This window comes from Candoia aspera, chromosome 3 (genome assembly GCF_035149785.1).
Source record: "Candoia aspera isolate rCanAsp1 chromosome 3, rCanAsp1.hap2, whole genome shotgun sequence".
NCBI lineage: Eukaryota > Metazoa > Chordata > Lepidosauria > Squamata > Boidae > Candoia > Candoia aspera.
In genome coordinates, this window is record NC_086155.1 from 73,946,495 (window position 1) to 73,974,368 (window position 27,874).

General features: G+C 37.3%; 1 protein-coding gene across 1 annotated transcript in view; it reads right to left on the bottom strand.

Annotated features, from left to right (window-relative positions):
- LRRIQ3 (leucine rich repeats and IQ motif containing 3) overlaps positions 1-27,874 on the bottom strand; it is a 48,071-nt gene that overhangs the window by 6,487 nt on the left and 13,710 nt on the right. The window contains exons 4-7 of the mRNA XM_063299860.1: positions 26,247-26,403; positions 21,973-22,105; positions 8,289-9,009; positions 2,599-2,801 (exon numbers count right to left, since the gene is read on the bottom strand). Coding sequence (XP_063155930.1) covers positions 2,603-2,801; positions 8,289-9,009; positions 21,973-22,105; positions 26,247-26,403 — 1,210 coding nt within the window. The 3' untranslated portion in view covers positions 2,599-2,602. The remainder of the gene's footprint in view (positions 1-2,598; positions 2,802-8,288; positions 9,010-21,972; positions 22,106-26,246; positions 26,404-27,874) is intronic.

The window sequence follows — 27,874 nt, forward strand, 5'->3', positions numbered from 1 at the left end:
GACTCTTTAAGTTTTCTGCGTTGTTTGTTTTCCTGTTGAAAATCAGTGGGAAATGGCTCAGCAATTTACCATCAAGTTTCTACATATGATCTTGGGGATTCGGAGGCCACAAATAAAGGGGCTGAGGGCTGCAGACTGTCTATAGATATCACACGTATAAAAGTGTTGAGTGCCAAAAGTGCCTTTGGAAATGAGTAAGCATGTATATCTGATTATAAAGATGAGCCTCTCTTAAAAAGCAACTGGAGCTATCAAATGGAATATATATGATTTACTGAAAAGCAAAACTATGAGCAGAGGTTGAAAGTTAAAATCCATGGTTTTCTCTGATGAGCAGCAATGATGTGATACAGTAAGTAATTTTATTGTTTATCTAGCAGCTAATGGTCTTTTAAGTCTGAAATAATACCAAGCTAGAGTATAACCTCTGTTATTTTCCCTGACTCATCATGCTCCATCCTATCCTTTTAAATTAATCTTTAGAAATATTACAGTCCTTTCTCAGCATTATTTCCCCACCATCACCAACACACAGACCGGCATTTTTGCCAAAGTCTACAACAAAGAATAATGATTTGGTTCTTTGTTGTAGCTTCCTCCAGGCTCTACGGGGCTGGCAAGACAGCTACAAATGATTCTCTGCCAGACAGAACCATTAATGTAAACATGGAACAGATTCTCTAGATCTCAAGGCTGTGAAAATGGCTGAGAATCCATTGACTCAAAAAGATGGTAAGAGAACGCCTACAATTTCAATCTTGGCAAGTATCTAGGGCTTCATTCCTATGTTTTGCAATAAGCAGATTTTCTATATATCCTCTTTCTTGTCTGCAATAAAACAACTTAAGTAGCATCTCAAGTCTGTGAAGTAGGGCTGAGTTTTTGGAGAGCTGGTATTAACTGCACTGCCTTGGTGTGAAGTCTGGCAGAGCTTCTAGATGACACCGGAGAAACATTATGCTTAGAAAAATATATTCAGTTTCACATGGTCCTTGTGAGAATATTGTGAACAAAATGTGAGTTTCAGTAATATTCCTTTTTTCAAAACTGCAGTCCCTGTGGGACAAACTATTACTTCATTATAGAATCTGAAGATTTTATATATGTATGTATGTATGTATGTATGTATTAAAAAGCAGGGAGGGGGACAGACCCTAAAAATAACCAGTATCCATTTCTGTAACTGTAAATGTTACAGAAGCATAATTGGAGTTCAGAGCATTATGGGCTTAGAAAAGAAACACAATACATATTAAGAAAAATTAGCAGGAAACTTTGGGCATAGAGGAGAATCTCAAAAAGTGATACTTGATTGGCTAATATAAATTTGGTTGGTGATACAAATTTGGAAAACAAGAATAATATTGTAACAAGTAACCAATCCTTACCACTGTGTGTGTCAATTCATAATTAGAAACTGAAACCCAAACAACAATCTCAAACTGAGCAGCACAAGAATATGACATGGTATTATGTAAAATAGACAACCAACTATAAAGAAGAAAACTGCTTCTTTACAAAGGAAATGGCGGGAACACCCCACTCCCTGCCCAGATCCAAAATGGAATCACCCGAGGGATAATGTTAAAATTTTCATTTTTTCTTTTCAATTAAAGTAGTAATTAATGCATGAATGATATAATGTGTAGCTTGGTCCCAGCTCTCCATAACATCATTCTCTGCATCCCATATGGATGTACAGGGCAAAATAATAATTAAAAGAGAAGATCTCATCCTGCCTATGGTATCATGTCTAAATTGCGAAAAGAGCACTCTACAAAAAATGAAAGGACACTTACATAAAATGGTGGAGGTCTTTAAATGGCTGTATAAAATTAAAATATGTTGATGACTGAATTAGGAGAAACAAGGAATTGCCTTACCTCTCTCCTACCAATTGCCTGGGTTTTCCATTCCTGTCCATGACACACACGGAGAAATATATATACAAAGAATTAAAGTAGAATCAACTAGAAACATAATTAATTACACATAGGAAAGCAGCTAATGAAACTAATCAAAGTACACAGCATGTTAATGAAAGTTAGCAGCTGGGACCAAATTATTGCATTAGGCATAGCCAGAGAGCAACTGAAAATACATTCTATCGAGAGCTAATAGCTTATGGCATTGTTCTATATACAGTTACGAAGGAATCACTGAGGCAAAGCTCCAGCAGTCCTGCCTGCAATAAGTATAGTTAACATGTTTAATTACACTCATGCTACTTGGCTACATTAGCAACCAGTGAATTTTTCCCCAATTATTTTTATATGGCATTGAATAATTTAATTTTAAAGCTAAATACAGAGGTAATTGTATGCATGCTTGAAATGTTTGCTGCTTAAAAGTCAACATTTGCTAACAATTAGCACAACAGGCTACAGCTGTGTTTTCTTCTTCATTTGGAAATGCTGAAATATTTCAATTTATGTATTATATTTAATCATCAACCTCTTTTTTCTGAGCTCTCTCTCAAAATCAGCACTAGAAGAAACAGATACAAGGTTAGTTAGGAGATGATTTAGTATTTTATCTGAAACATTTAAATGACACATCAAAATTAAGTTTATGATCACTTTCCATATTTTACATTACCTTCTTAACCATCATACTTCGCAATAGGCACTGCAGTGCCTGAACTGCCAATGAGAGGTAATGTATATAATTTTTTCAAACGAGGTTCCTTCATGGCTTTGACTTTTGCCTTGGATTGCTCAAATCTCTCCCTTGTCATTACATGCGTCACACATTCCCTAAATGTTTTCTCATTCATGTTTTGCCTTTGTAACATCTGTTGCCTGGGGGAAAAATGGAAAAGAATTCATAATTTTCACCAGTTCTAAATCAGACATTGAAAACCTGACTCTGTTCTACATGAATCCCTCCCTTCCATCATTGTCTTTATTGGGCTTGGTAAATTCAGTATGTTCTTCGTTTACTTTTCCATTTTAATAAATCAATTAAACAATGTCACACATTTTTTGAATGACATAAATGGAAGCCATAAGACCCTTAACCATCAGAATGTGCTTTTTCCCCAATTAGTGCCCCCAACTATTCTGTGTGACCCTATCAGTAACAAAGCTTGTTAAAAGAGCCTTTGGAGATTCCATTTCAAAAGCTCCTGTGCAGCACATCTGAACTGTTTTGCTGAAGTAGATTTGGGATTGGTCAATCTAAATGGAACTGTATGAATTTCACTTAGCTTCCACAATGAAAGAAGAGTAAAATATTTTCGATATATCTATCTATCTATCTTCTCCAGGCGTTAAACAAGGCAAGGCCAGGCTGGGATGAGAATGTGGGTGCATTAGAGAAGTGAGGCTGTGGCGCCAGATTTTTCTGTTTTTATTTTTATTGCTGTCAGTTTTATACTGTTTTATACTGTTTTTGTACTGTTTATTGGTTGTAAGCCACCCAGAGTTGTTTTAAGATGGGTGGCTATATAAATGTTTTAAATAAACAAACAAATAAATATCATTAGATTTACAACCTGCCTTTATTTTGTACAACTCTAGGCGGTGTTAAATAGATTTAATATTTTAGAATTTACAGTTGGTGTTGTTGTTGTTTTGGTACTATTTTATGTATATGTTACACAACATCTTTATGAAGTAATGTTAGTATTTTTTTCTTCCTAGTATTAATGTTATGTTCAAAATGTTAGTATTTTTTTTCTTCCTAGCATTTTCCCACTTGTGCAGTGTCCGCTTTTTGGATCAATCAAATGTTGATCCGTTGGTTGTGACAGGAATTGACCGACTTGTCGCCCAAGCATGACATCAATAAATAATCAACCAGGGACACACAATGCTATAACATTTTACACGTGGAATATATTGTATTTCATCCAAAAGGAAGCTGTTAGGACTTTTGGCTTCCATTTTTCCACCTGATTTTCCATAATACTCCCTTTTTCCCCATATGCCTCAGTCCCCTCCATTCAGCAAGTCAGCAGAAAGCATTTTCAAAGACTTCTGCAGACTAGGGGGGAAAGAGAGATGATAATCTGAATCCAACCCATATTCTGAATGAGAAAATATATCAATCAAAATTTAAATTAAATTCATTCCTCTCATTCCAATTGCTTTCCCTTTTAAGAAAACAGTGTAATTAACTATGCAAAAAATAATAATTTTCAGTTAATTAAATTCACTTTTACAGTCTACGCTAGATTTTTAGGCATCAGTCTTTCATTAACTTCCTTCTGTAAAAGTAACAATAAATGTTGGCAAGAATAGACATTAATTTAATTAATTTCCTACAAAACACAACTAACAAATAAAGACTTTTAACTAACATACATTTTTCCTGCTGTATGGAATAAGCCAATGCAGAGGGTAATAGAAAAAAAAAAAAGAATGACAGTTCACATTATATTTTAGCAGAAGATTATTCACTGACTTAATCAGGCAAAAGAAAATCTGCTAAAAAACAACAGAATTGCCCAGGTGTCACTAATGTCATAATTTAAAAACAATAAGATTGTTCAGGTGTAAATAGGCATAATTCAATATTCAAAAACTTTTTGTTATTGTTGTTGTTGACAAGGACATTGAAACTGAAATTTAACTAATTCTGAGGCCAGAGTTTCAGTTTGTGGTTGGGTAAGGGGGAGCCTTGGATACCTGTAAACCAAGCAAGAAACTAAGAGAAAATATTTTAAAAATCTGGAATATCATTCATAGAACTGAACTGGAAGTACTTAGTAGTAGTAGCAGCAGTTTTTATTATGTGCAGAATAAGATAAGAATTGAAACAATAATATATTACAATTAACCACAATTTCATAATATAAAATAAGGCATTTTATAACTAAAAGGTCCATAAAATAAAATGTCCTCACTTTTAAGAATTACAGGAAAGAATTTACAGTGGTTATTTTAACATAAACTGGGAAATACAAAGCAAGAGGTTGATACTTCCTCTTTCTCTGGCTCTAATGATTAAGAGCTGAACAGAAGAGCTGTGAATCAAATTCACCATTATAAATACAGAAGGAGGGAAATGGAAATCACTCAGGTTTCTTCTGTCCTCACTTTATACACGCTTTATGTTTTAGCAGTCTCAGATGTGCATAGTAATTGCTAATGAATGTTCCTGGCTGATGTCAAGAATTCCTAAATACCAACTTTTTCCATAAATTAGAAATATTTGTGGAGGACTACAAACTATTCATATTTTATTTTAAAAGACTTATTTCTTCTAATTAATTAATTAGTGGCTAATATTCAATTGAGAGCCAGTTTGGTGTAGCGGTTAAGATACCAGGCTAGAAATCGGGAGACTGTGAGTTCTAATCCTGCCTTAGGCTCAGAGCCAGCTGGGTAACCCTGGGCCAATCACTCTCTCTGTCAGATTCCCTGATCAAAGGTTTCACAGAAACCCTTATCAGGACATCTCCCATTGTGTCATTCTCATAAGTTGCAGGATGGGAAGAAGATGGGAGGAGGTGTGTGAAGTTGGAATGTAAGAGATTGTTTTGGCTATAAGCACATGAAGGACAGGAGGTTGAGATACGACAGGAATACCATCTGGTTGGGAGAGGGAGTGACACATTTCATGGGAAAGGGAACTAGCTAAGGGAATGTAGTTTAAAGTAGGTTTTGGCGGGAAGTCTTTATTCGCAGCTTACCGTTCATTACGCTTCAATAAAACAGTTCAAAGAAATCCAGTTTCTTGACTGTGTGTGTGAATGCTTGAATGAGCAGGTGCTGACACTCTCTCAGCCCTAGGAAGGAGGCAATGACAAACCAATTCTGAAAAACCTTGCCAAGAAAACTGCAGGGACTTGTCCAGGCAGTCTCCGAGGACTGGACACAATTGAACAGATAAATAAATAAATATTTCCAATACCTAAGAAGGTAGACTAGTGGGTAAGATCTTTGTGGAAGCTGCACCTCTGTTGTGGCACATTGTGCTGAAAGGAAGTTTTGACAGACAATAAAGACTATTCACTGGCTCTTTACTTATGAGATTTTGTAAGGTTTTTTATATATATTCTATGGAAGTTTGTTTTTTTCTCCTGTAATTCATTTTTCTTGGTTTTATATTTTATTTATAATTGCCCCAGGTATCTATGGTTAATCTGGTTAAAATACAGGATTCACCAAGTCCTAACTTTGTTATACTTTGGGCTTGCCTTATCTTATCCAAAGAACATACTTCTTATACAATAATGTTTTTTCAATAAACCATTCATAAAAAGAAGACAACTGTATGTATGTATGTATGTATGTGTATATATATATATATATATATATATGTATACTCTAAGACAAAGAAATAACCAGCTAAATTAGAGGTTCCAACAGCAGCTTCAGTTTTAATATTTTTTATTAATCATGCTTAAGATCTAATTTTTAAACAAGTCTTTTAAAATAAAATATGAATAGTTTGTAGTCCTCCACAAATATTTCGTTCTGTAAGGATAATCCACTGTCTTATCTAGCTTTTGAACCAAATGTAATTATATCTTCCTGACAAAATCAGCTGTCCTGACTACCAGGAAACACACTGAGACAATGACTCGGTCTCTAATATTTATTACTAGTACTTAACAAGAATCCTAACAAACTGAGGAAGCGTGGGAAAAACCCAGCCATATAAACCCCAAAGGTTAAGGCGGTCCCGATCTGTGTCTCTTTGAATGGCTGAACAGTTCCTCAGTGCTACGCATGCGCTTGACAGTCTGGGTGAGAGCCCCCTGCTCGCCATTCTTACTCATGACATTAGCACTGAGTAATATTTTGCACCAATGATTTTACTTTTATGAGAACGTATATCAAACCCATGAAACATACCAATAAGGCACAGTACTGGGCAAACAGTTCATTCTTATGTTTAGCATCACTGTTTAACTAGTTTAATGACCTCATACCCACCTATATTAGCAAAACAATGTAACAATAAGCATTTAAAAGCAAAATGGAACTATCATTAAAAACAGAAGAACAATTTCCTCAGTCTCCAAGTCCAAGAGCAAGTTAAGTTGGAAGTTGGGTCTTTGCACACCTTACCTTTGTTTTCCTACATAAAACTAAAGTTTGTTTATTGATTTGAACAAGAAAAAATAACAGTGCTATACATGAAGATACAATTGCTAAGGATAAATCCTTCTGCCCTAAGATATGGCTGAGAGCAGTTTCATAAGGAAGATAAAAATTTCTCAAAAAACATTTTAACTATAAGCTCTATGAATGTCTTTGGGCCTTTCCCAAAATTGTGGTGCTAGCTGCCCATCCTTGCTATTCCTATTGGCACTTCCCATCCTGCTTTTGTGGCCAATCACTGCCAGTCACCTAACCTTTCCCCATAGTATTAAGCCTAGCAGATTTCACACACTTTAGGCTGCTTTGGGATGGTGTCAAAATAAGGAGAAAACACTATTTTAACACTGGTACAGCTAACGATAACTTAAGTCCATCTCACTCATAAGCTAAGAACAGGATGATGGCAACACCAATGGGAAGTGGTAGAAAAGCTAATGTTTCCAGGTCATGTATGTGCTGTCCACAGTTGCCCATGGCAATAAGGGAGACAAGTGACAAAACATGCAACATGATGCAAACTCTGGCCTTTATCTACATGCATGAGATGTTTCCAATGCACATACAAAAATAAAGAGCTTTTATTGTGACATCTTGACATACATTTTGTCAGTTTGGCATCATCTTGGTTTGGAATGGGCTCCTGCAGGGCCGTGGTTAGGTGAAAGTGGGGACATTTCATTTATCTCTCTGGAAGAAAAGCTATGAGAGGTTTCAGAGAGAAAGTTGCTCACCTACATCAGTAAATAAATGAAGCAATGCCAACATATGAATTACAAAAACATTTCCCATAATAGATATTTCCATCTATTTTATTCACCCTTATTGCCCATATTCACCATAGATTAGTGAAACAGGATATGTTTTGCAGGCAGAGAACTGGTTCAATTCCCAGCATTTCCATGTCCAAAGTTCTCAAAATATCAGCCTTGAAAAAAAGTGGCCTGTGAATCCTTTCCTTTCCTTTCCTTTCCTTTCCTTTCCTTTCCTTTCCTTTCCTTTCCTTTCCTTTCCTTTCATCTCATTTACTTCTTTGGATATTATAAGATTGCTTCTTAAGTATTATTTTTTAGAAGCAGAATGTCTCAGAATGTCTCAGGGTTATAAATATTTAAATATATACATATTCTATTTATTTGAACCCTCCTTAAAATAATCTCTTAGCTATATAGATTTTAAAAACATTATATATAACATTTATATCTCTCAAAGCAAATAATCAATAAACAGACATACCTCTCCACCTGAAAATGTTTATACACCTCTTTTCGCTGCTTTTGTTCTTGTATAATTCCTTTAAGAACTGTTTTTTTTCCACTGAGGACTTCCATGTTTTTTCTCCACCCATCAAGTTTTAATAAACCCCTAGTCAAAGAAGTATGCTGAGTGCTAAAGCGCTGAATGAATGAGTTTTCTATTGTCCTTCCTTCCTTCTTTTCTAAAAATTTATTATATTTTTTTTTCATCTTAAAAAACAACTTGGATTTTTTCTCTTTGGCCTCCTTAAAATGATTTGCAGTCATCATCTTTTTCTGTTCATAATTCTTCTGAATTTCCTCTATTTTTTCTTCATGTAAATGATGAATATATTCTTTAGCTTCGCTTTTAGCGATCAACATCCGCATAACATCTCGCTCCTTCTTAGCGTGCAGATCCAATTTCTGACTTTCCCAATATGCTTTTTCAATGGCATATAAGGGGTGAAGTCTTATCGTTCCATATGCTTTAGCAAAGATTCTTTTTTCAATGCTGCCAGGCTCAAGTATTGGCAAAGTCTGTGGTGCAGGATGTGTGATGTTACGCATATCATGAATGATATCAAAAAATCCTCTCTCTCTCTCTTCATATATTTTCAGATGTTCATTCAGTGAATAAAAAGGCATTTTAGATCCTGAAAGTCTAAATGTAGTTGCCGACTCCTTACTTTCCATTTCAGTTTTGTCTCCCTCTGCGAAATCTAACATGAAACAATTCAATGGTTATAATCATACATTTTTAATTTACCGACAAATTCATCATAAAAAGTGCCAATATATCATTTATTACCATGATTACAACTACATCCCATTGGAAGAGCAATGTTGTTCTCCCAACTGATTTTAGGCTTGTAAGAATGAGACAGGAAAGAATTACCTTACTGGTGAAATTCAGTCCTGAAATTTAAAGCTGCCTGTAACCCAACGGGAAAACTTAAGATCGTTTGTTTGTTTTTACTCTCATTCATCTAATAAAAAAATCATTCTGGACCAGTTAAAGGTCTTGTGAGAAACTCCCACTGAAACCAATGGAGCAAATTAATCAAACCTATGTATTTCATTGTTTAAAGTTGGATACAACTGCAACCATTTTTAATCATTTTCAAAGGTGTTTGAGTCTAATTTATTCTCTTAGCTTCTAACTGATTGAAAAACTTCATGCTAATTACTTCTTTGTTCCTGAGCATCAACACTCATTCACAAACTGCAATGGCTAAGTCTCAGAAACATTTAAGCTTTCCTCAGGGCCCCTTCTACGATCACCCAGAAAAAAAGCACCCACTGCAAGTCAAGTCCATAATTTTGTCCAGAATTTAAAGAATGTAATTCTGCTCTAGATGTACCTTGTAAACTTGAGTTATCAGTCTTACTTGCCTATTTTCATGCTTGCCTCTCCTACCATCCACTAGATCAGCAGCACTCCCATATTTGATAGGCTCTTGACCTATTTCCTCTTTCCCTGTTAGTTGCTTTGTTACCTTGCTTCATATACCAGAAATGGAGCAAATAATCCTCCCTCCCTCCCTCCCTCCCTCCCCCCTCTCCTCCTTCCTTCCTTCCTTCCTGTGTTATGCAGTCTGGTACTCCAAGAAGCAACTTTTGCAAACTATTTTGAGGAGAAAGGTGGGTAAAGAAAATGATTTGTTTCGCTCCTCTCTAATTCTGGCCACTTTCTCCACTCTTACCAGAAATCAGATATGATCAGAGCACATATCATGTGATGTTTGGGGTAATGTTTTGGAGGTACTCAAATTATAGTACCAGGACTAGAGATGAAAGAGCAATAGATGTTATTATGCTCAAGCCTGCCCTGATTCATCAAACAGATTTTAAATTTCAGATAGTCCAAGTCAAGCCACCCCAATGGTCCAATTCAAGGTGTTGGTCATCACCTTTAAACCCTACATGGCATGGGGCCAGGCTACCTGAGGGACCACCTCTTCCCTGTTACATCAACCTGTCCCATCTGATAATGCAGAAAAGCCATGCTGCGGACCCCATTAGTAAGAGAATTCCATCTGGCAGGGTTCAGGAGACGGGCCTTCTCTGCAGTAGCTCCCGCCCTCTGGAACATCCTAGCCCCCGGAGGTGAGGCTAGCCCCATCGTTCCTGGCCTTCCAGAGGACTCTGAAGACCTGGCTCTGCCACCTGGCTTGGGGCAGGGAGGGGAATAGTCACATTTAGGGATGGCTAGCACCCTAGAGTGCTCATCACACACATGGACTGAGTTAGATCATCTGCCATTGGATTCTATTTTTATTCATAATTTTTGCTGATTTGTAATTGTATTTTTAGATATTGTATTTTTATTGTTTGGTTGATTGTTTTGTTGTAAACTGCCCACAGTCCCTCTGGAGATGGGCTGTGACAAATTTGATTGATAAATGAATAAATAAATAAATAGTACCTAATGACTATGTATTCTCTGCATGCATTGAGGATTTTTTTCCCATTATTTTTACTAGTCCCACATATCTTTCTTGTTTTACTTCTAATCATTTATAGGTAGGTCCAGGTGATAAACAGAAAAATGAGTAGGACTTGGAGAGACAAAGGAAACACCAATTAGTTTCTGGACCCCTCTAATAAATAAGTTGTTCCCTTAACATTAATTAACAACTATATGCAGGACACAGTACAAAAAACCACATGGAATTACAAACTAATTAAGACATACTGGAAAAAAAATGAAAGAAAAATAAAACAGGAATTTTGTGCAATGGCATCAACATGGGTAGGGAAAAGGTGCCTGGCAGCAGATGCTGCCAAATACAACCTGGGAAGCTGTCCCATTTGGTGGCAAGCCAAGTCTGATTTTTTTTTTTTACATCATTGCTGCCAAAGCAAACCAGAAACTGAATATATAACTAAAGTAGACACACTGCATTTCTTTTCTTCTGTGTAAAAAGTAATTTAACATTTTGTTTGTCCTATGGTAAGAAGATACTTTAAACAAAGAAGCAGCATTTGTTCTAGTGCATCTAAGAAGGATTTAAATATAAATAAATATTTAAATATTTGAGAGAGAATATAAAACTTCTTATGCAAGATATGTGACACATTTTCCTCTGTTATTGTCCAATATAATAGATATTACAGCAAGGTTTCCTACTTAAAAATAAATCTTAATTTTTTTTCTTAAAATTATTTATGTAGATAAAGAAGCTGCCATGCACTTATGGATCTCCCAATCTACTGCCAGTATTAACAGAACTGATTAATAGACTAAAAGATCTGGGTTGTGTTTTTTCTTGTTTTCCTCCAAATCTCTTGTTTTTCTAGAAAAGTCTTATAATTAATGTCAGCACTTTTATATAAGAATAGGCCAGAGTTAGAATAGTAATATTTTTATGAAACAATCATAGAGTGTGAAATCAGGCATCAACAGGTCCTTCGAATTGTGATATTTAACTGACAATTACTTTGCATGAAGTTTTAACTCTCCTTTCACTGTACTATGAAGAAGTGATAAATGAGAATTTAAATTCATCAGAATGATTAGACAAATATACCATTAAGAGGACCGAGTATGGACTATTTTAAACCCAAGAAATATGTGTAGATAAATTCACAGTAGGAAATTTAAGTACACAAATTAATTTATTTCCAAATCAAGGGAGTCACTTTAGTGTAATTGTTAAAGATGCTGACTTGAAGGAATTTGAGTTCTCACATAGGCACAAAACTAGCTGGGTGACTGGTCCGGCAAGACACTTCTGAAAATCTTGCCACAAAAACTGCAGGCACCTGTCCATGTAGTCACCAGGAATCAGGATCGACTCAAAATATGCATTTTCTTATGACTTTCAAAAACATACTAGGTCTAGGGATCTGTGAGAAGTGGTTATGAAAATTCAAGCCACCCTTTCTGCCAAGTTCCTAAGTAGTAGAACTGAATAGAAGTTTACAGTTAGTATCATTCTAGAAATGAATTATTTTACTAGTGTCTTGTAGGTTACTGGATTTATTATGTGTGACACAGAAAGAGAAGAAAATATCTTCACAGATTTTCAAAATAGCAAAAGGCATCTGATACAAGCTGCCCATAGCAGTGCATTTATTTTCTGCAAGCAGGCAAAGTTGTAAGAAACAGGTGTGAAGGGATACCAACCCTTAGTTCTATTTCTTCACAAATAAATCCGGAGTTGCTCAGAACCGTAATAATGCATATTACCTTAGATTTGAATTCACTGATAAACCGTCTGTGAGATAAACCTGGCCAAAATAACACACAGTTTTCTTTTCATAACTGTCTGGTTCCTTTTCTATTTCTGCAAATAATGGAACATCTTCCACTTACTTATCTCAAACCCACGGTATCCCATACTATTCTTATCTCTATCCCGATATTCAAACTTTATAGAAGTTTATTTATTTATTTTATTTTATAAATTTATTCACTGCCCATCTCCCCCTCATGGTGAATAAAGTTATTTATTGTAAGCCACCCAAAGTCGTCATTGAACGAGATTGGGCGGTGGATGAGTTAAATAAATAAATAAAAATAAAAATAAAAACTGTGGGTAGGTAATTGTTTTACAGCCAAGGGCCACACTTTTCCTCCTTATTTCTTCTGGTAATATGGGCCCACAAAGGACAGAATAGTAATGCAATGAAATCACAGAAGGGAGTAGAGTTGTTTTTAAGTAAAATAAGTATATTAGGTCTAATGGAAGGTTTACAAGCCTAACTTACTTATTAATTTGCAATAAATAAATAAATAAATAAAAATATACTGCTGTACACCTTCATATTCCTTTGTAGGAACACAATTTTGTTCTATGCCTCTGCTTGCAAACTTAAACCAAAAGTCTGGTATGTTTTTTTTAACTGTGCCCACCATTTGCAGTTATGATGAGGATAATAAATTTCAGTAGTAGCAGTTCACCAGAGTAACTTAAAAAACACTTCTTTTGGAATATACCTCCTCAGAAAAGGATATGAGATGTTAAATTTAAACAGGCTATTATCTGGATCTTGCCTGTAGAAATGCAGTGCTGCAGATAATGAAAGCACTACTAAAGATAAGCCACTGTTCTTTGGATCATCAAAGTTATCAAAAGGAGGTAGAAAGAATTCTTAGGGGGTAGAAAAGGTAAGCCATAAATCAAGTTGTAAGAAAATAACACTGTGGGAAAAAAAAAACACAGAAAATTATAAAATTTAAAATAGAACTTTACATCTTTGCCAATACTGTTCATGAATTTATGTTTTTAACTATTTTATTGAATAATTTGTTCTTCATTGCCAATATAATATTGAAATTCCACAACGAACTGTACTGCAAAGATGGCACAAAACAATAACTGGTATCAGTGTAGATGCAACTGCAACGTAACTATAAACTTGCCCCGTAATGCCACTCACCACTGCACTGACATCTCTAAACAAGGAAGCAACCCATTTGTATAGATTTTTCTCTTCATTAACACAACATAAAAGATTAATAATGAATTTCACATTGTACAATAGACATTTTTATGCTCTGCAATTTAATAAAAACAAAATAAAACAACTATGTAGAAAGAGTTCTATATAGTTTTTTGTTGTTTATTCGTTTAGTCGCTTCCGACTCTTCGTGACTTCATGGACCAGCCCACGCCAGAGCTTCCTGTCGGTCAACACCCCCAGCTCCCCCAGGGACGGGTCCGTCACCTCTAGAATATCATCCATCCATCTTGCCCTTGGTCGGCCCCTCTTCCTTTTGCCTTCCACTCTCCCTAGCATCAGCATCTTCTCCAGGGTGTCCTGTCTTCTCATTATGTGGCCAAAGTATTTCAGTTTTGCCTTTAATATCATTCCCTCAAGTGAGCAGTCTGGCTTTATTTCCTGGAGGATGGACTGGTTGGATCTTCTTGCAGTCCAAGGCGCTCTCAGAATTTTCCTCCAACACCACAGTTCAAAAGCATCAATCTTCCTTCGCTCAGCCTTCCTTATGGTCCAGCTCTCGCAGCCATATGTTACTACAGGGAACACCATTGCTTTAACTATGCGGGCCTTTGTTGTCAGTGTGATGTCTCTGCTCTTAACTATTTTATCGAGATTTGTCATTGCTCTTCTCCCAAGGATTAAGCGTCTTCTGATTTCCTGACTGCAGTCAGCATCTGCAGTAATCTTTGCACCTAGGAATACAAAGTCTTTCACTGCCTCTACATTTTCTCCCTCTATTTGCCAGTTCTCAATCAAGCTGGTTGCCATAATCTTGGTTTTTTTGAGGTTTAGCTGCAAGCCAGCTTTTGCACTTTCTTCTTTCACCTTCATCATAAGGCTCCTCAGTTCCTCTTCACTTTCAGCCATCAAAGTGGTATCATCTGCATATCTGAGATTGTTAATGTTTCTTCCAGAGATTTTAACTCCAGCCTTGGATTCCTCAAGGCCAGCTTGTCGCATGATGTGTTCTGCATACAAGTAGAATAGGTAGGGTGAGAGTATACAGCCCTGCCGTACTCCTTTCCCAATCTTAAACCAGTCTGTTGTTCCGTGGTCTGTTCTTACTGTTGCTACTTGGTCGTTATACAGATTCTTCAGGAGGCATACAAGATGACTTGGTATCCCCATACCACTAAGAACTTGCCACAATTTGTTATGGTCCACACAGTCAAAGGCTTTAGAATAGTCAATAAACAGAAAGAGATGTTTTTCTGAAACTCCCTGGCTTTTTCCATTATCCAGCGGATATTGGCAATTTGGTCTCTAGTTCCTCTGCCTTTTCTAAACCCAGCTTGTGCATCTGGCAATTCTCGCTCCATGAACTGCTGAAGTCTACCTTGCAGGATCTTGAGCATTACCTTACTGGCATGTGAAATGAGTGCCACTGTTCGATAGTTTGAACATTCTTTAGTGTTTCCCTTTTTTGGTATGGGGATATAAGTTGATTTTTTCCAGTCTGATGGCCATTCTTGTGTTTTCCAAATTTGCTGGCATATAGCATGCATTACCTTGACAGCATCATCTTGCAAGATTTTGAACAGTTCAGCTGGGATGCCGTCGTCTCCTGTTGCCTTGTTATTAGCAATGCTTCTTAAGGCCCACTCAACCTCACTCTTCAGGATGTCTGGCTCTAGCTCACCGACCACACCGTCAAAGCTATCCCCGATATTGTTATCCTTCCTATACAGGTCTTCTGTATATTCTTGCCACCTTTTCTTGATCTCTTCTTCTTCTGTTAGGTCCTTGCCATCTTTGTTTTTGATCATACCCATTTTTGCCTGGAATTTACCTCCAATGTTTCTAATTTTCTGGAAGAGGTCTCTTGTCCTTCCTATTCTATTGTCTTCTTCCACTTCCGCGCATTGCTTGTTTAAAAAGAATTCCTTATCTCTTCTGGCTAACCTCTGGAATTTTGCATTTAATTGGGCATATCTCCCCCTATCACTGTTGCCTTTTGCTTTCCTTCTTTCTTGGGCTACTTCTAGTGTCTCAGCAGACAGCCATTTTGCCTTCTTGGTTTTCTCTTTCTTTGGGATGTATTTTGTTGCCGCCTCCTGAACAATGCTGCGAACTTCTGTCCAGAGTTCTTCCGGGACCCTATCTACTAAGTCCAGTCCCTTAAATCTATTCTTCACCTCCACTGCATATTCCTTAGGAATATTAGTGAGCTCATATCTAGCTGATCTGTGGGTCTTCCCTAATCTCTTTAGTCTGATCCTAAATTGTGCAAGAAGAAGTTCGTGATCTGAACTACAGTCAGCTCCAGGCCTTGTTTTTACCGACTGTACAGATGTCCGCCACCTTTGGCTGCAAAGGATGTAATCAATCTGATTTCGGTGTTGTCCATCTGGTGAAGTCCATGTATAAAGCCGTCTCTTAGGTTGTTGGAAGAGAGTGTTTGTTATGCAGAGTGAATTGTCTTGGCAAAATTCTATCAGCCTGTGTCCTGCTTCGTTTTGTTCTCCCAGGCCATACTTACCTGTAATTCGAGGTGTCATTTGACTGCCCACCTTAGCATTCCAGTCTCCTGTGATGAAAATAACATCTCTTTTAGGCGTGTCATCCAGTAGGTGCTGCAGATCCTCATAGAACTGCTCTACTTCAGCTTCTTCAGCATTTGTGGTTGGGGCGTATATTTGGATCACTGTGATGTTAGATGGCTTGCCCTGAATTCGAATTGAGATCATTCTGTCGTTTTTTGGGTTGTATCCAAGCACTGCTTTCGCCACTTTACTATTAATTATGAAGGCTACTCCATTTCTTCTGTGGTCCTCTTGTCCGCAGTAGTAGATCTGGTGGTCATTTGATGTGAAGTGGCCCATTCCAGTCCATTTCAGTTCACTGACGCCCAGAATGTCTATCTTTAATCTTGACATCTCACCAATAACCACATCCAATTTGCCCTGGCTCATAGATCTTACATTCCAGGTTCCAATGGTGTGTTGATCCTTAGAACATCGGATTCGCCGTTCACCACCAGCACCGTCGGCCGCTAGCCGTCCTTTCGGCTTTGAGCTAGCTGCGTCATCACGTCTGGGGCTAGTTGAGCTCATCCTCTGTTCCTCCCCAGTAGCGTTTTGACCATCTTCCGACCTGGGGGTCTCATCTTCCGATGGTATACCGACATATATAGTAATAATGATATTTCTTGTCAATTCAAATTTAGTTAATCGTTTCATTTTGTGATGGAATGTGTTCCTGAAGGAGGTGGTGACGTGGTGGACATGGCTGCTGGTTCCTAGAGAGAGAATACATTCCAGACTGATAAGAGACTTCACAACCAGGGCTCTATTGATGGGAAGGTTAAGAGGTTCATGGTAGCTCCACCCTAGAGCCCTTTCTGAGTTATTTTCTCTTAGGTTAGTAATTAGCCTCAGTCTGGCAAGTTTCTGTCTACAAGGTAGGAATAATAAAGAACTAGAGTTGGAATTCTGGCTAAGTGTGGTCCTTGGCCCGGTTTCCTGACACATTTGAAGCCACCCAATGTACAATGTCCTACAAGGACCCAGAGATCCCAATCCTCCTCTAAAGGGTTTCTGAAATCCAATTTTTGGAGGCTATTTTTCAAAATATTCAATAAATTTAGTTATCATCAATATTTGATTTTTTTTTCAAACAACTTCATTTCGGATAGGGCCAAGGACAAGTAAACCTGTATTTTATTAACTTTTATTCTGTTCCAGCTCTTCAAATTACATTCCTCCTAAATCCTGATTTTCAGTTAACTGGCTGTCTTACCTAAATAGTGTGTGGCCTGTTGCGTTATCAGAAAGATCCTAACACCTAATCCTGTGCGGTATTTTATTGTTGAAACATGATGGATGCTTTTTGAAGTCCACAGAAATACTTTTAGCAAAAGATTTGGGCTTTAGAATATGTCACTCATTGTAAAGGCATCTATGATATTCTTCATAAAGACATGCAAGTGCTGTAGAACACACAATGTGTAATTTGACATAAATGGTTTTAGATTGTGTCCTCCAGTTTATGCCCTACTTTGAGCTGCCTCAGGAAAGATAATGGCATAGAAATTAAATAAATAATAGGAAACACTTTGATATGTTGAGGATGTGAATGCATCTGACTGACAACTTTTATCTTGCCTTAAATGTTAATAAGTTGTACCCAGATTCATATTCAACTGCCAGTTCATATTTAACAGGGCTTGAATAGTGCTATTGATAATGAAGTTGCTGGGTTGGTGATGATTCATGCAACACAGGAGATACTCAGATGCATTACAACAGCATTACAACACTTTCTTAACATCCCTGGTGAATTTAACCCCCCCCCTTTTTTTTAAATTGACAAAAAAGAGAAAGAAAAATTATATTTATATCTATTTAAATAAAACGACATAGTACTAGAATAGTTCTGGGATGGCACAGAACATTCACAATTATTTTCCCCGTACAGTATTGATAACGGCATATCCTACTAACCTCTTTGGGTTCAGGGGAAAAACGTCCTTGGAGAGATGTAGGCATGCATGCAGCACATCTCAACAGCTCCTTAAATCAAACTAGCCTTTTCCCAGGAAAGCACGGATCCCTATATATGCAGAATCCCTCTATATTGGTAGTGAGTCCGGCAATTTATTAAATGCATTTGTGTGAAGTCTTGTTGTAGTTTATTCGTTTAGTCACTTCCGACTATTCGTGACTTCATGGACCAGCCCACGCCAGAGCTTCCTGTCGGCCGTCAACACCCCCAGCTCCCCCAGGGACGGGTCCGTCACCTCTAGAATATCATCCATCCATCTTGCCCTTGGTCGGCCCCTCTTCCTTTTGCCTTCCACTCTCTCTAGCATCAGCATCTTCTCCAGGGTGTCCTGTCTTCTCATTATGTGGCCAAAGTATTTCAGTTTTGCCTTTAATATCATTCCCTCAAGTGAGCAGTCTGGCTTTATTTCCTGGAGGATGGACTGGTTTGATCTTCTGGCAGTCCAAGGCACTCTCAGAATTTTCCTCCAACACCACAGATCAAAAGCATCTATCTTCCTTCTCTCAGCCTTCCTTATGGTCCAGCTCTCGCAGCCATATGTTACTATGGGGAACACCATTGCTTTAACTATGTGGACCTTTGTTGTCAGTGTGATGTCTCTGCTCTTAACTCTTTTATTGAGATTTCTCATTGCTCTTCTCCCAAGGATTAAACGTCTTCTGATTTCCTGACTGCAGTCAGCATCTGCAGTAATCTTTGCACCTAGAAATACAAAGTCTTTCACTGCTTCTACATTTTCTCCCTCTATTTGCCAGTTCTCAATCAAGCTGGTTGCCATAATCTTGGGGTTTTTTTGAGGTTTAGCTGCAAGACAGCTTTTGCACTTTCTTCTTTCACCTTCACATAAGGCTCCTCAGTTCCTCTTCGCTTTCAGCCATCAAAGTGGTATCATCTGCATATCTGAGATGGTTAATGTTTCTTCCAGCAATTTTAACTCCAGCCTTGCATTCCTCAAGCCCAGCATGTCACATGATGTGTTCTGCGCACAAGTTGAATAGGTAGGGTGAGAGTATACAGCCCTGCCGTACTCCTTTCCCAATCTTAAACCAGTCCGTTGTTCCGTGGTCTGTTCTTACTGTTGCTACTTGGTCGTTATACAGATTCTTCAGGAGGCAGACAAGATGACTTGGTATCCGCATACCACTAAGAACTGGCCACAATTTGTTATGGTCCACACAGTCAAAGGCTTTAGAATAGTCAATAAAACAGAAATAGATGTTTTTCTGAAACTCCCTGGCTTTTTCCATTATCCAGCAGATATTGGCAATTTGGCCCCTAGTTCCTCTGCCTTTTCTAAACCCAGCTTGTACATCTGGCAATTCTTGCTCCATGAATTGCTGAAGTCTACCTTGCAGGATCTTGAGCATTACCTTACTGGCATGTGAAATGAGTGCCACTGTTCGATAGTTTGAACATTCTTTAGTGTTTCCCTTTTTTGGTATGGGGATATAAGTTGATTTTTTCCAGTCTGATGGCCATTCCTGTGTTTTCCAAATTTGCTGGCATATAGCATGCATTACCTTGACAGCATCATCTCGCAAGATTTTGAACAGTTCAGCTGGGATGCCGTCGTCTCCTGCTGCCTTGTTATTAGCAATGCTTCTTAAGGCCCATTCAACCTCACTCTTCAGGATGTCTGGCTCTAGCTCACTAACCACACCGTCAAAGCTATCCCCAATATTGTTATCCTTCCTATACAGCTCTTCTGTATATTCTTGCCACCTTTTCTTGATCTCTTCTTCTTCTGTTAGGTCCTTGCCATCTTTGTTTTTGATCATGCCCATTTTAGCCTGGAATTTACCTCCAATGTTTCTAATTTTCTGGAAGAGGTCTCTTGTCCTTCCTATTCTATTGTCTTCTTCCACTTCTGTGCATTGCTTGTTTAAAAATAATTCCTTATCTCTTCTGGCTAACCTCTGGAATTTTGCATTTAATTGGGCATATCTCCCCCTGTCACTGTTGCCTTTTGCTTTCCTTCTTTCTTGGGCTACTTCTAGTGTCTCAGCAGACAGCCATTTTGCCTTCTTGGTTTTCTCTTTCTTTGGGATGTATTTTGTTGCCGCCTCCTGAACAATGCTGCCAACTTCTGTCCATATTTCTTCCGGGACCCTATCTACTAAGTGCGGTCCCTTAAATCTATTCTTCACCTCCACTGCATATTCCTTAGGAATATTAGTGAGCTCATATCTAGCTGATCTGTGGGTCTTCCCTAATCTCTTTAGTCTGATCCTAAATTGTGCAAGAAGAAGTTCGTAATCTGAACTACAGTCAGCTCCAGGTCTTGTTTTTACCGACTGTATAGATGTCCGCCACCTTTGGCTGCAAAGGATGTAGTCAATCTGATTTCGATGTTGACCATCTGGGGAAGTCCATGTATAAAGCCATCTCTTAGGTTGTTGAAAGAGAGTGTTCGTTATGCAGAGGGAGTTGTCTTGGCAAAATTCTATCAGCCTATGTCCTGCTTCATTTTGTTCTCCCAGGCCATGCTTACCTGTAATTCCGGGTGTCGTTTGACTGCCCACCTTAGCATTCCAGTCTCCCGTGATGAAAATAACATCCCTTTTAGGCATGTTGTTCAGTAGGTGCTGCAGATCCTCATAGAACTGCTCTACTTCAGCTTCTTCAGCATCTGTGGTTGGGGCATGTATTTGGATCACTGTGATGTTAGATGGCTTGCCCTGAATTTGAATTGAGATCATTCTGTCGTTTTTTAGATTGTATCCAAGCACTGCTTTAGCCACTTTGCTATTAATTATGAAGGCTACTCCATTTCTTCTGTGGTCCTCTTGTCCACAGTAGTAGATCTGGTGGTCATTTGATGTGAAGTCGCCCATTCCAGTCCATTTCAGTTCACTGATGCCCAAAATGTCTATCTTTAATCTTGACATCTCCCCAATAACCACATCCAATTTGCCCTGGCTCATAGATCTTACATTCCAGGCTCCAATGGTGTGTTGATCCTTAGAACATCGGATTCACCGTTCACCACCAGCACCGTCAGCTGCTAGCCGTCCTTTTGGCTTTGAGCTAGCTACATCATCACGTGTGGGGCTAGTTGAACTCATCCTCTGTTCCTCCCCAGTAGCATTTTGACCATATTCCGATCTGGGGGTCTCATCTTGCGATGGTATACCGACATATCTCTGGTTGTACTGATCCATTGAGTTTTCACGGCAAGAATACTGGGGTGGGTTGCCATTACCTTCCCCAGGGATCGCATTTAGTCTGACCTCTCTGTCATGACCTTCCCGTCTTGGGTGGCCCTTCATGGTTTAGCTCATGGCATCATTGAGGTGCTCAAGCTCCAGCACCACGACAAGGTAACCATCCTTTGCTGAAGGTGTGAAGTCTAGCTTACAAATATTTGGCCAGCAGCTTGCATTGTATAGGAAATATGTTCTAAGTGAAGAATAGCAGGTCATATCTTTTTCAGTTTTATATGTTCCAACTAATTTTGCAAAATGCCCATCATTTTATAAACAAAATGTATTAACAATCCCTTCCTGACACACTGCACATAAAAATGCTGATTATGTTGATTTATCTAGTCTTTTTATCAAATATTTATGCAAATATTTGTATGTAACATTAAAGCTTAAACACAACAATCTTAAATGGATAAAATTTGAATGAAGAAGAGAATATAACTATCAGATATCAAAGTGAAAGAATATTCAGAAATTAGTATGTACTATAGAAATGGCACTTGTTTTAGACATTAGGTAACTAACCCTTCCTTGTTGACCTTGGTTTCTTCTGTTTAATCTTTTTCTTCTCTTCCGGTTTGAGTATGGTTGAGATAACAGGATGTTTTAATCTTCTTAAAGTTAAATGAAATTCTTTAAGATTGTTCATATCTATAATCTGTTGAGATCAACATTTCAATCATTAAAGTTTTGTGAAAACAAAATAACAGCATGCTTCAAACAGCAATATTTGTTTTCCCATGGCTTTTTTTATTAACTCTATTACTGTACATTTAATGGTGCAGTAAAATCATGCTAATTCTTCTTTTCTTCATTTTTAGACTTTTTTAAAAAATTGTTTGTCTCTCTAGGCAGCATCATGGTTTGCATGGATGAGTGAATACTTGTTGCAACCTCACACCTCTATGCTCCTTGAATAAATTCCAGCTTTTAGACTAAACAACCCTTTCACTCATCATCTGTTACACCAAGATGCATTTCTTTGCAGCGAATAGATGACAAGGGCACCTTAGCTTTATCTGTGCAAATAAACAAGAAAAGCTCTCAGTCTGAGCAGAAGCACTTGCTACTCTTAGGGAATTTTAAAATTACTTCAGAGCTGCCTGAGTTGAAAACCTTGGTTTACACAAATCTACAAGTAGGAGCTATAGTAAATGCAGATTGTTATTTCCAACCTTTATAGTAGTTAATCAGTGGAAGACATGGGAGCAGGTGTACTGTTTAACTAGTTTAATTAACATAAATATCTATAACCATTGGAGAAGGTAATTCTTAGCTGCCATATTGGAAAAAAAAACAAGGATAAGAGTTTCCAAGATCAGTAAAGCCTGATTGCATTCCTGCTGGCAGGATGACTGAAGTGAAGGAGAAATGGGCTTTGTTGCCATTCCTCCCTTTCCTGGCCATTTTATTTTTAAAAGGAATTACCTGTCATTGAAACCAATGAGAAGCCAACCTAAATTACATGCCCATTTGGGCACATCCCAGGAAACTGGAAAGACTTTGAATGTAATGGGTCTACGTTATCTCCCCTGCCAGGTAAGTATGGTGTTCCCTTAGCACATGTTTGTCTCTTTCAAATAACTGAATTTTCAGTGAAAAAAAATAGCAGGATGGGATAGGCTGACAGGGATTAGTGAATTGATTCCCACCATTGGCTTTATCCCCTTGAACTTGGGAGGATGAACCCTGAAAACCCATATAGATCTTAGGTATTCTCTCAGAGACAATAGGATTCCAACATTAACCTTTTAACTTTTTGTTTGAAGTGATACAGAACACTCCACAGAATGGATGTCTTGTGAAAAATCGGAAAATACAAGGGAAAAGTAGAATTTGAACAAGTAGTTTTATGGAAACTAATGTGAGTTTGTTAAAGCTGTTATTGTGGGCAATGACACTGTAAATTGGAAGACTTTACATGGCTCTTTTTATTTTTTCTATTGTTCCTTGAACTCAAGACTGCCAGCCTGTAGGCAGGGTTTGTTTTAACTAATTTATATATTTATTGGCAGTATTTAAAAAATTAATTGTCTTATTAATAAGAATGCAATGATGCATTTCAAATGCTATGAGTATATTTTGGTAGTTCAACTTGTGCCAAGTCATAGAAAAAGGAGGAGTTATTATGAAGACAAACATATCAGGAGAAGCTATGTTTGGCAGCTGAGTGCTTCAAGATGCTGCAGAAAAGAGGAACATATCATTCTAAAGGAGTTTTATAGAGACATATTTCTGAAATGTATATTCAGGCTTTGATGATGCCTACATGGCAGAGCCACAGGCCACCATCACAGGAAGCTGTAGCAGATGTTGCACCACAGCTGAAGTAATTGCATGTCAATTTAAAATATATCACTGCAATTCCTAGTAATGAACAAGCCTTTTTTATTTCAATCCATTCACAGATTGCAGCCAGTTTGATTTAATAATATTTGCTCTTACTTTTGAATGTAATTTAGACACATCAGTGCTGAAATTCATTCCAATAGTTTATCCAACCAGGCTGCCAGGATTATTTCATATCAATTAAGAATATCAATTAAGACATAAAATAATGCTAGTATGCTTAACTATGCTTTTTAGAATTCCACATTATATGTTTACATCTGCTAGTACAAAGTAACATTTTCTCAATTTATTTTCTCGATCTTTTTTCCCCCTGGATGCTATACTGACTAATTAAAAAATGCAATCCAGAAACTAGGTGCAATTATTCAAGTTCTAAACATTCCCAGTTCTTCAAGCTGTCCACATATGGCTTAGTTTTTACCCCCTTGATCATCCTTCTCTTTGTCTGACCTATTTTGTATGAACCCTTCTGAACATGAGGTGCCCAGAATAGGACATAAAATTCAAGGTAAATTCTGATCAAAGCAGAATGAAATACAATTATTACTTTGCGTGGTCTTAAAACTATACTTCTTTTGAGGCATCCTAAAATGGTATTTCCTGTTTTTGTAACCATAGCACACTACTGACACATATTTACTTTGTAATCAGCTACTATTCTAATATCTTTCTCACAAACGAGTGAAATATATCTGTGCTTCAGACTGGTACAGTTTTGAAAAAGACAAAACGTTGCAACTTTGGGGGATGAAATTTATGGGAATAGTAGAAGTTTCAGAAACAATTTCAGAAAAAGCTGGAGAGGTATGGAAGCTAGACTCCTTTAAATTCTGTTTCATTTTGTTTTCACTGGAAAGAACTAAAATACCATTCCCGTGTGGATAAACTTTGTCAAATTCCAGACAGATTGAGGTAGGTTGCAAAAGAAGTTGAACAAAGTTAAACAAAGGGGAAAAAAGCATTAACACCCCCCATTGTTTCCTGAACAGTGCCAATGAAAACTGTAGCAAAAAATATATATATGCCAAACTGGAAGACTATCAGTGAAAGAAGTATCATTCTTGGTCAGATTTAAATGATTTTTATTGAGAAGATGATTTTTTAAATACACACACAGTATATATGTTTATTTAAAAGACTTATGTGGCCACTCAACTCACAGAAGTATAATTCTGAGCAGTGTACAGCAATAAAAAATTACAAAATTCCCAATAATAAAATTGCCAGAAATCAACAAGAAAACATAGAGCTCACATGTAACTTTATGTTCCTAAAGCATAAAACTAGTGAATTCAACCACAACAAGCAAGTTACTTCAGAGATGTTCCACAAAATCTTCCAACAGTATTCAGTGTCCTATTTAGTACATTTCCAGATATTGTAACTGAAAGTCTTCAAATGGTTTTTAATAAACGATGAATTATTTTCTTTATTAGAGAGTAAATATGTCAATCAGTCAGTTTCATTTCTCTCCATCCAATTTTATGGGTAAATGCAAACAGTCACCATTTCAGTTCAATTGGGGAAGATCCTAGTCTGAGATTCTGGGAAGCTGCCCCAATCACTATTAATAAAGCTAAGCTAGATGAACTGATGATCTGACTCAGTATAAGGCAGCTTTGTATATTCAAACAAAAAAAATCATTTAAACTATAAAACTATTGATAGAAACTCCATTAAGAGTTTAATTAAAATGTCTTCTGATCACATATTGGTTTGTTTTCTAACATTAGAGCCAGTTTGGTCTAGTGGTTAAGGCGCTGGGCTAGAAACCAGGAGACTGTGAGTTCTAGTCCCGCCTTAGGCATGAAAGCCGGCTCGGCGACCTTGGGCCAGTCCCTCTCTCTCAGCCCAACTCACCTCACAGGGTTGCTGTTGTGGGGAAAATAGGAGGAGGAAGGAGTATTAGGTATGTTCACTGCCTTGAGTTATTTATAAAACTAATAAAGGTGGGATAAAAATAAATAAATAAACTAATAACTGGATACAAATTTACCTCCAAGTAAATACTTTTGGTATAAATCTTGCCTTCCATATATTTGACTTCTAAAAACCAGGAAATAAATAAGGGAAACAAAGTTATTGAACCTCACTAGCATCCTGGCCAGGTCTTCACAGCTTCTGGACCATCCATAGAGATATTTCACCAGATATTTGGCCAGCCTATATAATTACTTTCTATTGTTTTTACACAGAGATTTCATATAAAAAAGTGAAGTAAGCAGAATCAGACTTTCCATATTCACTCCCATTCTGACATACCCCAGGTAGTAAAGTTTTAGTTTTATCAGAGCAGAACACTCCACTATCAGAGAACTTTGATTAGTACTATGCATTACATTGCTATGTTTTTAATGCTTCTCCCTGGATCTACTAACTTTTTTGCTACAATATGCAAATTGCAGATTACTGTAATTTCTAAATTAAAGTATAAATAGCATACTTACTTGGATCCCAGGTGTACCTTTCTTAAGTTTTGTATGCTCTTCTGGCTTAACAGTATCAGAGACAGACCTTTTATCACTACACACAGAAGCTACGTGTTGCTTTTTTCCACCTCTGATGTAACGGTTATACCACAGAACTTCACATACAGGACTCAGGCTATTAAAGAAATAGTTTGGCAATTTTATCTCAAGGAGTTAAAACTGGATTAATAGTACATTCAAACAATATAAGTAAAATGAACTTGATTTTTGTACATTTTTCTTGCTGACTTTGTATGTTGTATATATTTTCTAAAGCAAAGAACCAGAAAATTACCTGTCAAAACATTATTCTTATATTATTGAGAACACATAACCAAAAGCTGCATCAAATTGCTACTGACAAAAATCCTGTGATCCAGTTGTCTTAATTTTATTTTAATAAGCAACATGTAAAATTCAGTTGGATACAATCTCTTTTCACATAGTATTATTTTAACGTAATTCTATGCAGGTTTATTCAGATGTCCAAATATAGACAACTGGACTTATTCCCAGGTAATGGTACTACAGCTCTGTCACTCTGTACAGTATATGACTTATTTGGCTGTTACTTATAGATCACTGGTATTTATTATCATAATGCCCTCCATTAATCCACATACCACAAATTTATGCACTATGTTTCAACACAATGGCTACTCGGTCAAAATTAGCTGAAACCACCATTCAAGGCAACACGTACATAATTCATGTTTAACGTGTGCACTTTACAAGAGAATGACTTAGTTAACCTATCATCTCCATGCCCTCATTCACCCACAAAAATATGTGGGGCCTAGTATGTGCTGCCTGTAATGTACATGTTTACCTGTGTACTTATCCCTAATTGCTGGGATAAAAACTGAGATAGGGAAGTTTACATTCGCCAAATCAGGAATGGATGGAAATACTTTGAAAATGGTAAGACAAGGTATTGGAAAGATGTAGCCAGACAACCCTAGGCTTCTGGTGAAAATGATAGGCCACATGGGTCATAAATAAAATTGAAGTTCTTATGATTCTCTTATTCCAGAGGATCTTTAATTCCTGGTTAGGCACAGATATTTTAAAAACACAGTGTGCATAAATTGCCCTCCAGTCTCCAAATGTTTGTTACAAATTCAGAAAGTATCTAAAGTTTCAAACTACTTAGGTAAGTTTAAGTACTATGTTTGTTTATTTCCCGTCTTTTGCCACTCCAGGCAAAATTTAACAAAATGTAAATCAAAAATAGTATATACAAAGTTAAGAGACAATGTAAAATTAACAGTAAAATAATTACTAAAATTATCTAACTATCACAAGCCTGGCATAAATCATGCCTATATAGATTTCCAAAATACTGAGAGAGTGGAAGCCAAACATAAATCCTGAGGGAATGCCTTCTATAGCCTGGCTTGTGAAAGGAAAAGGCCCTCTTCCTGGTGCCAGAAAGATGAGCCTCAGACAGTAGAGGCATCTTCACTTACACATCCTCTTTATGGAAAATGAGGAGGTAGGGCACTATTCTTCTCCAGACTGCCTCAAGCAGATTATTCACTGACCATTTCATTCACTAACCATGTCCTGTCATTCTTCTTTAGAGAAGTTTATTTTTCAACTGATAT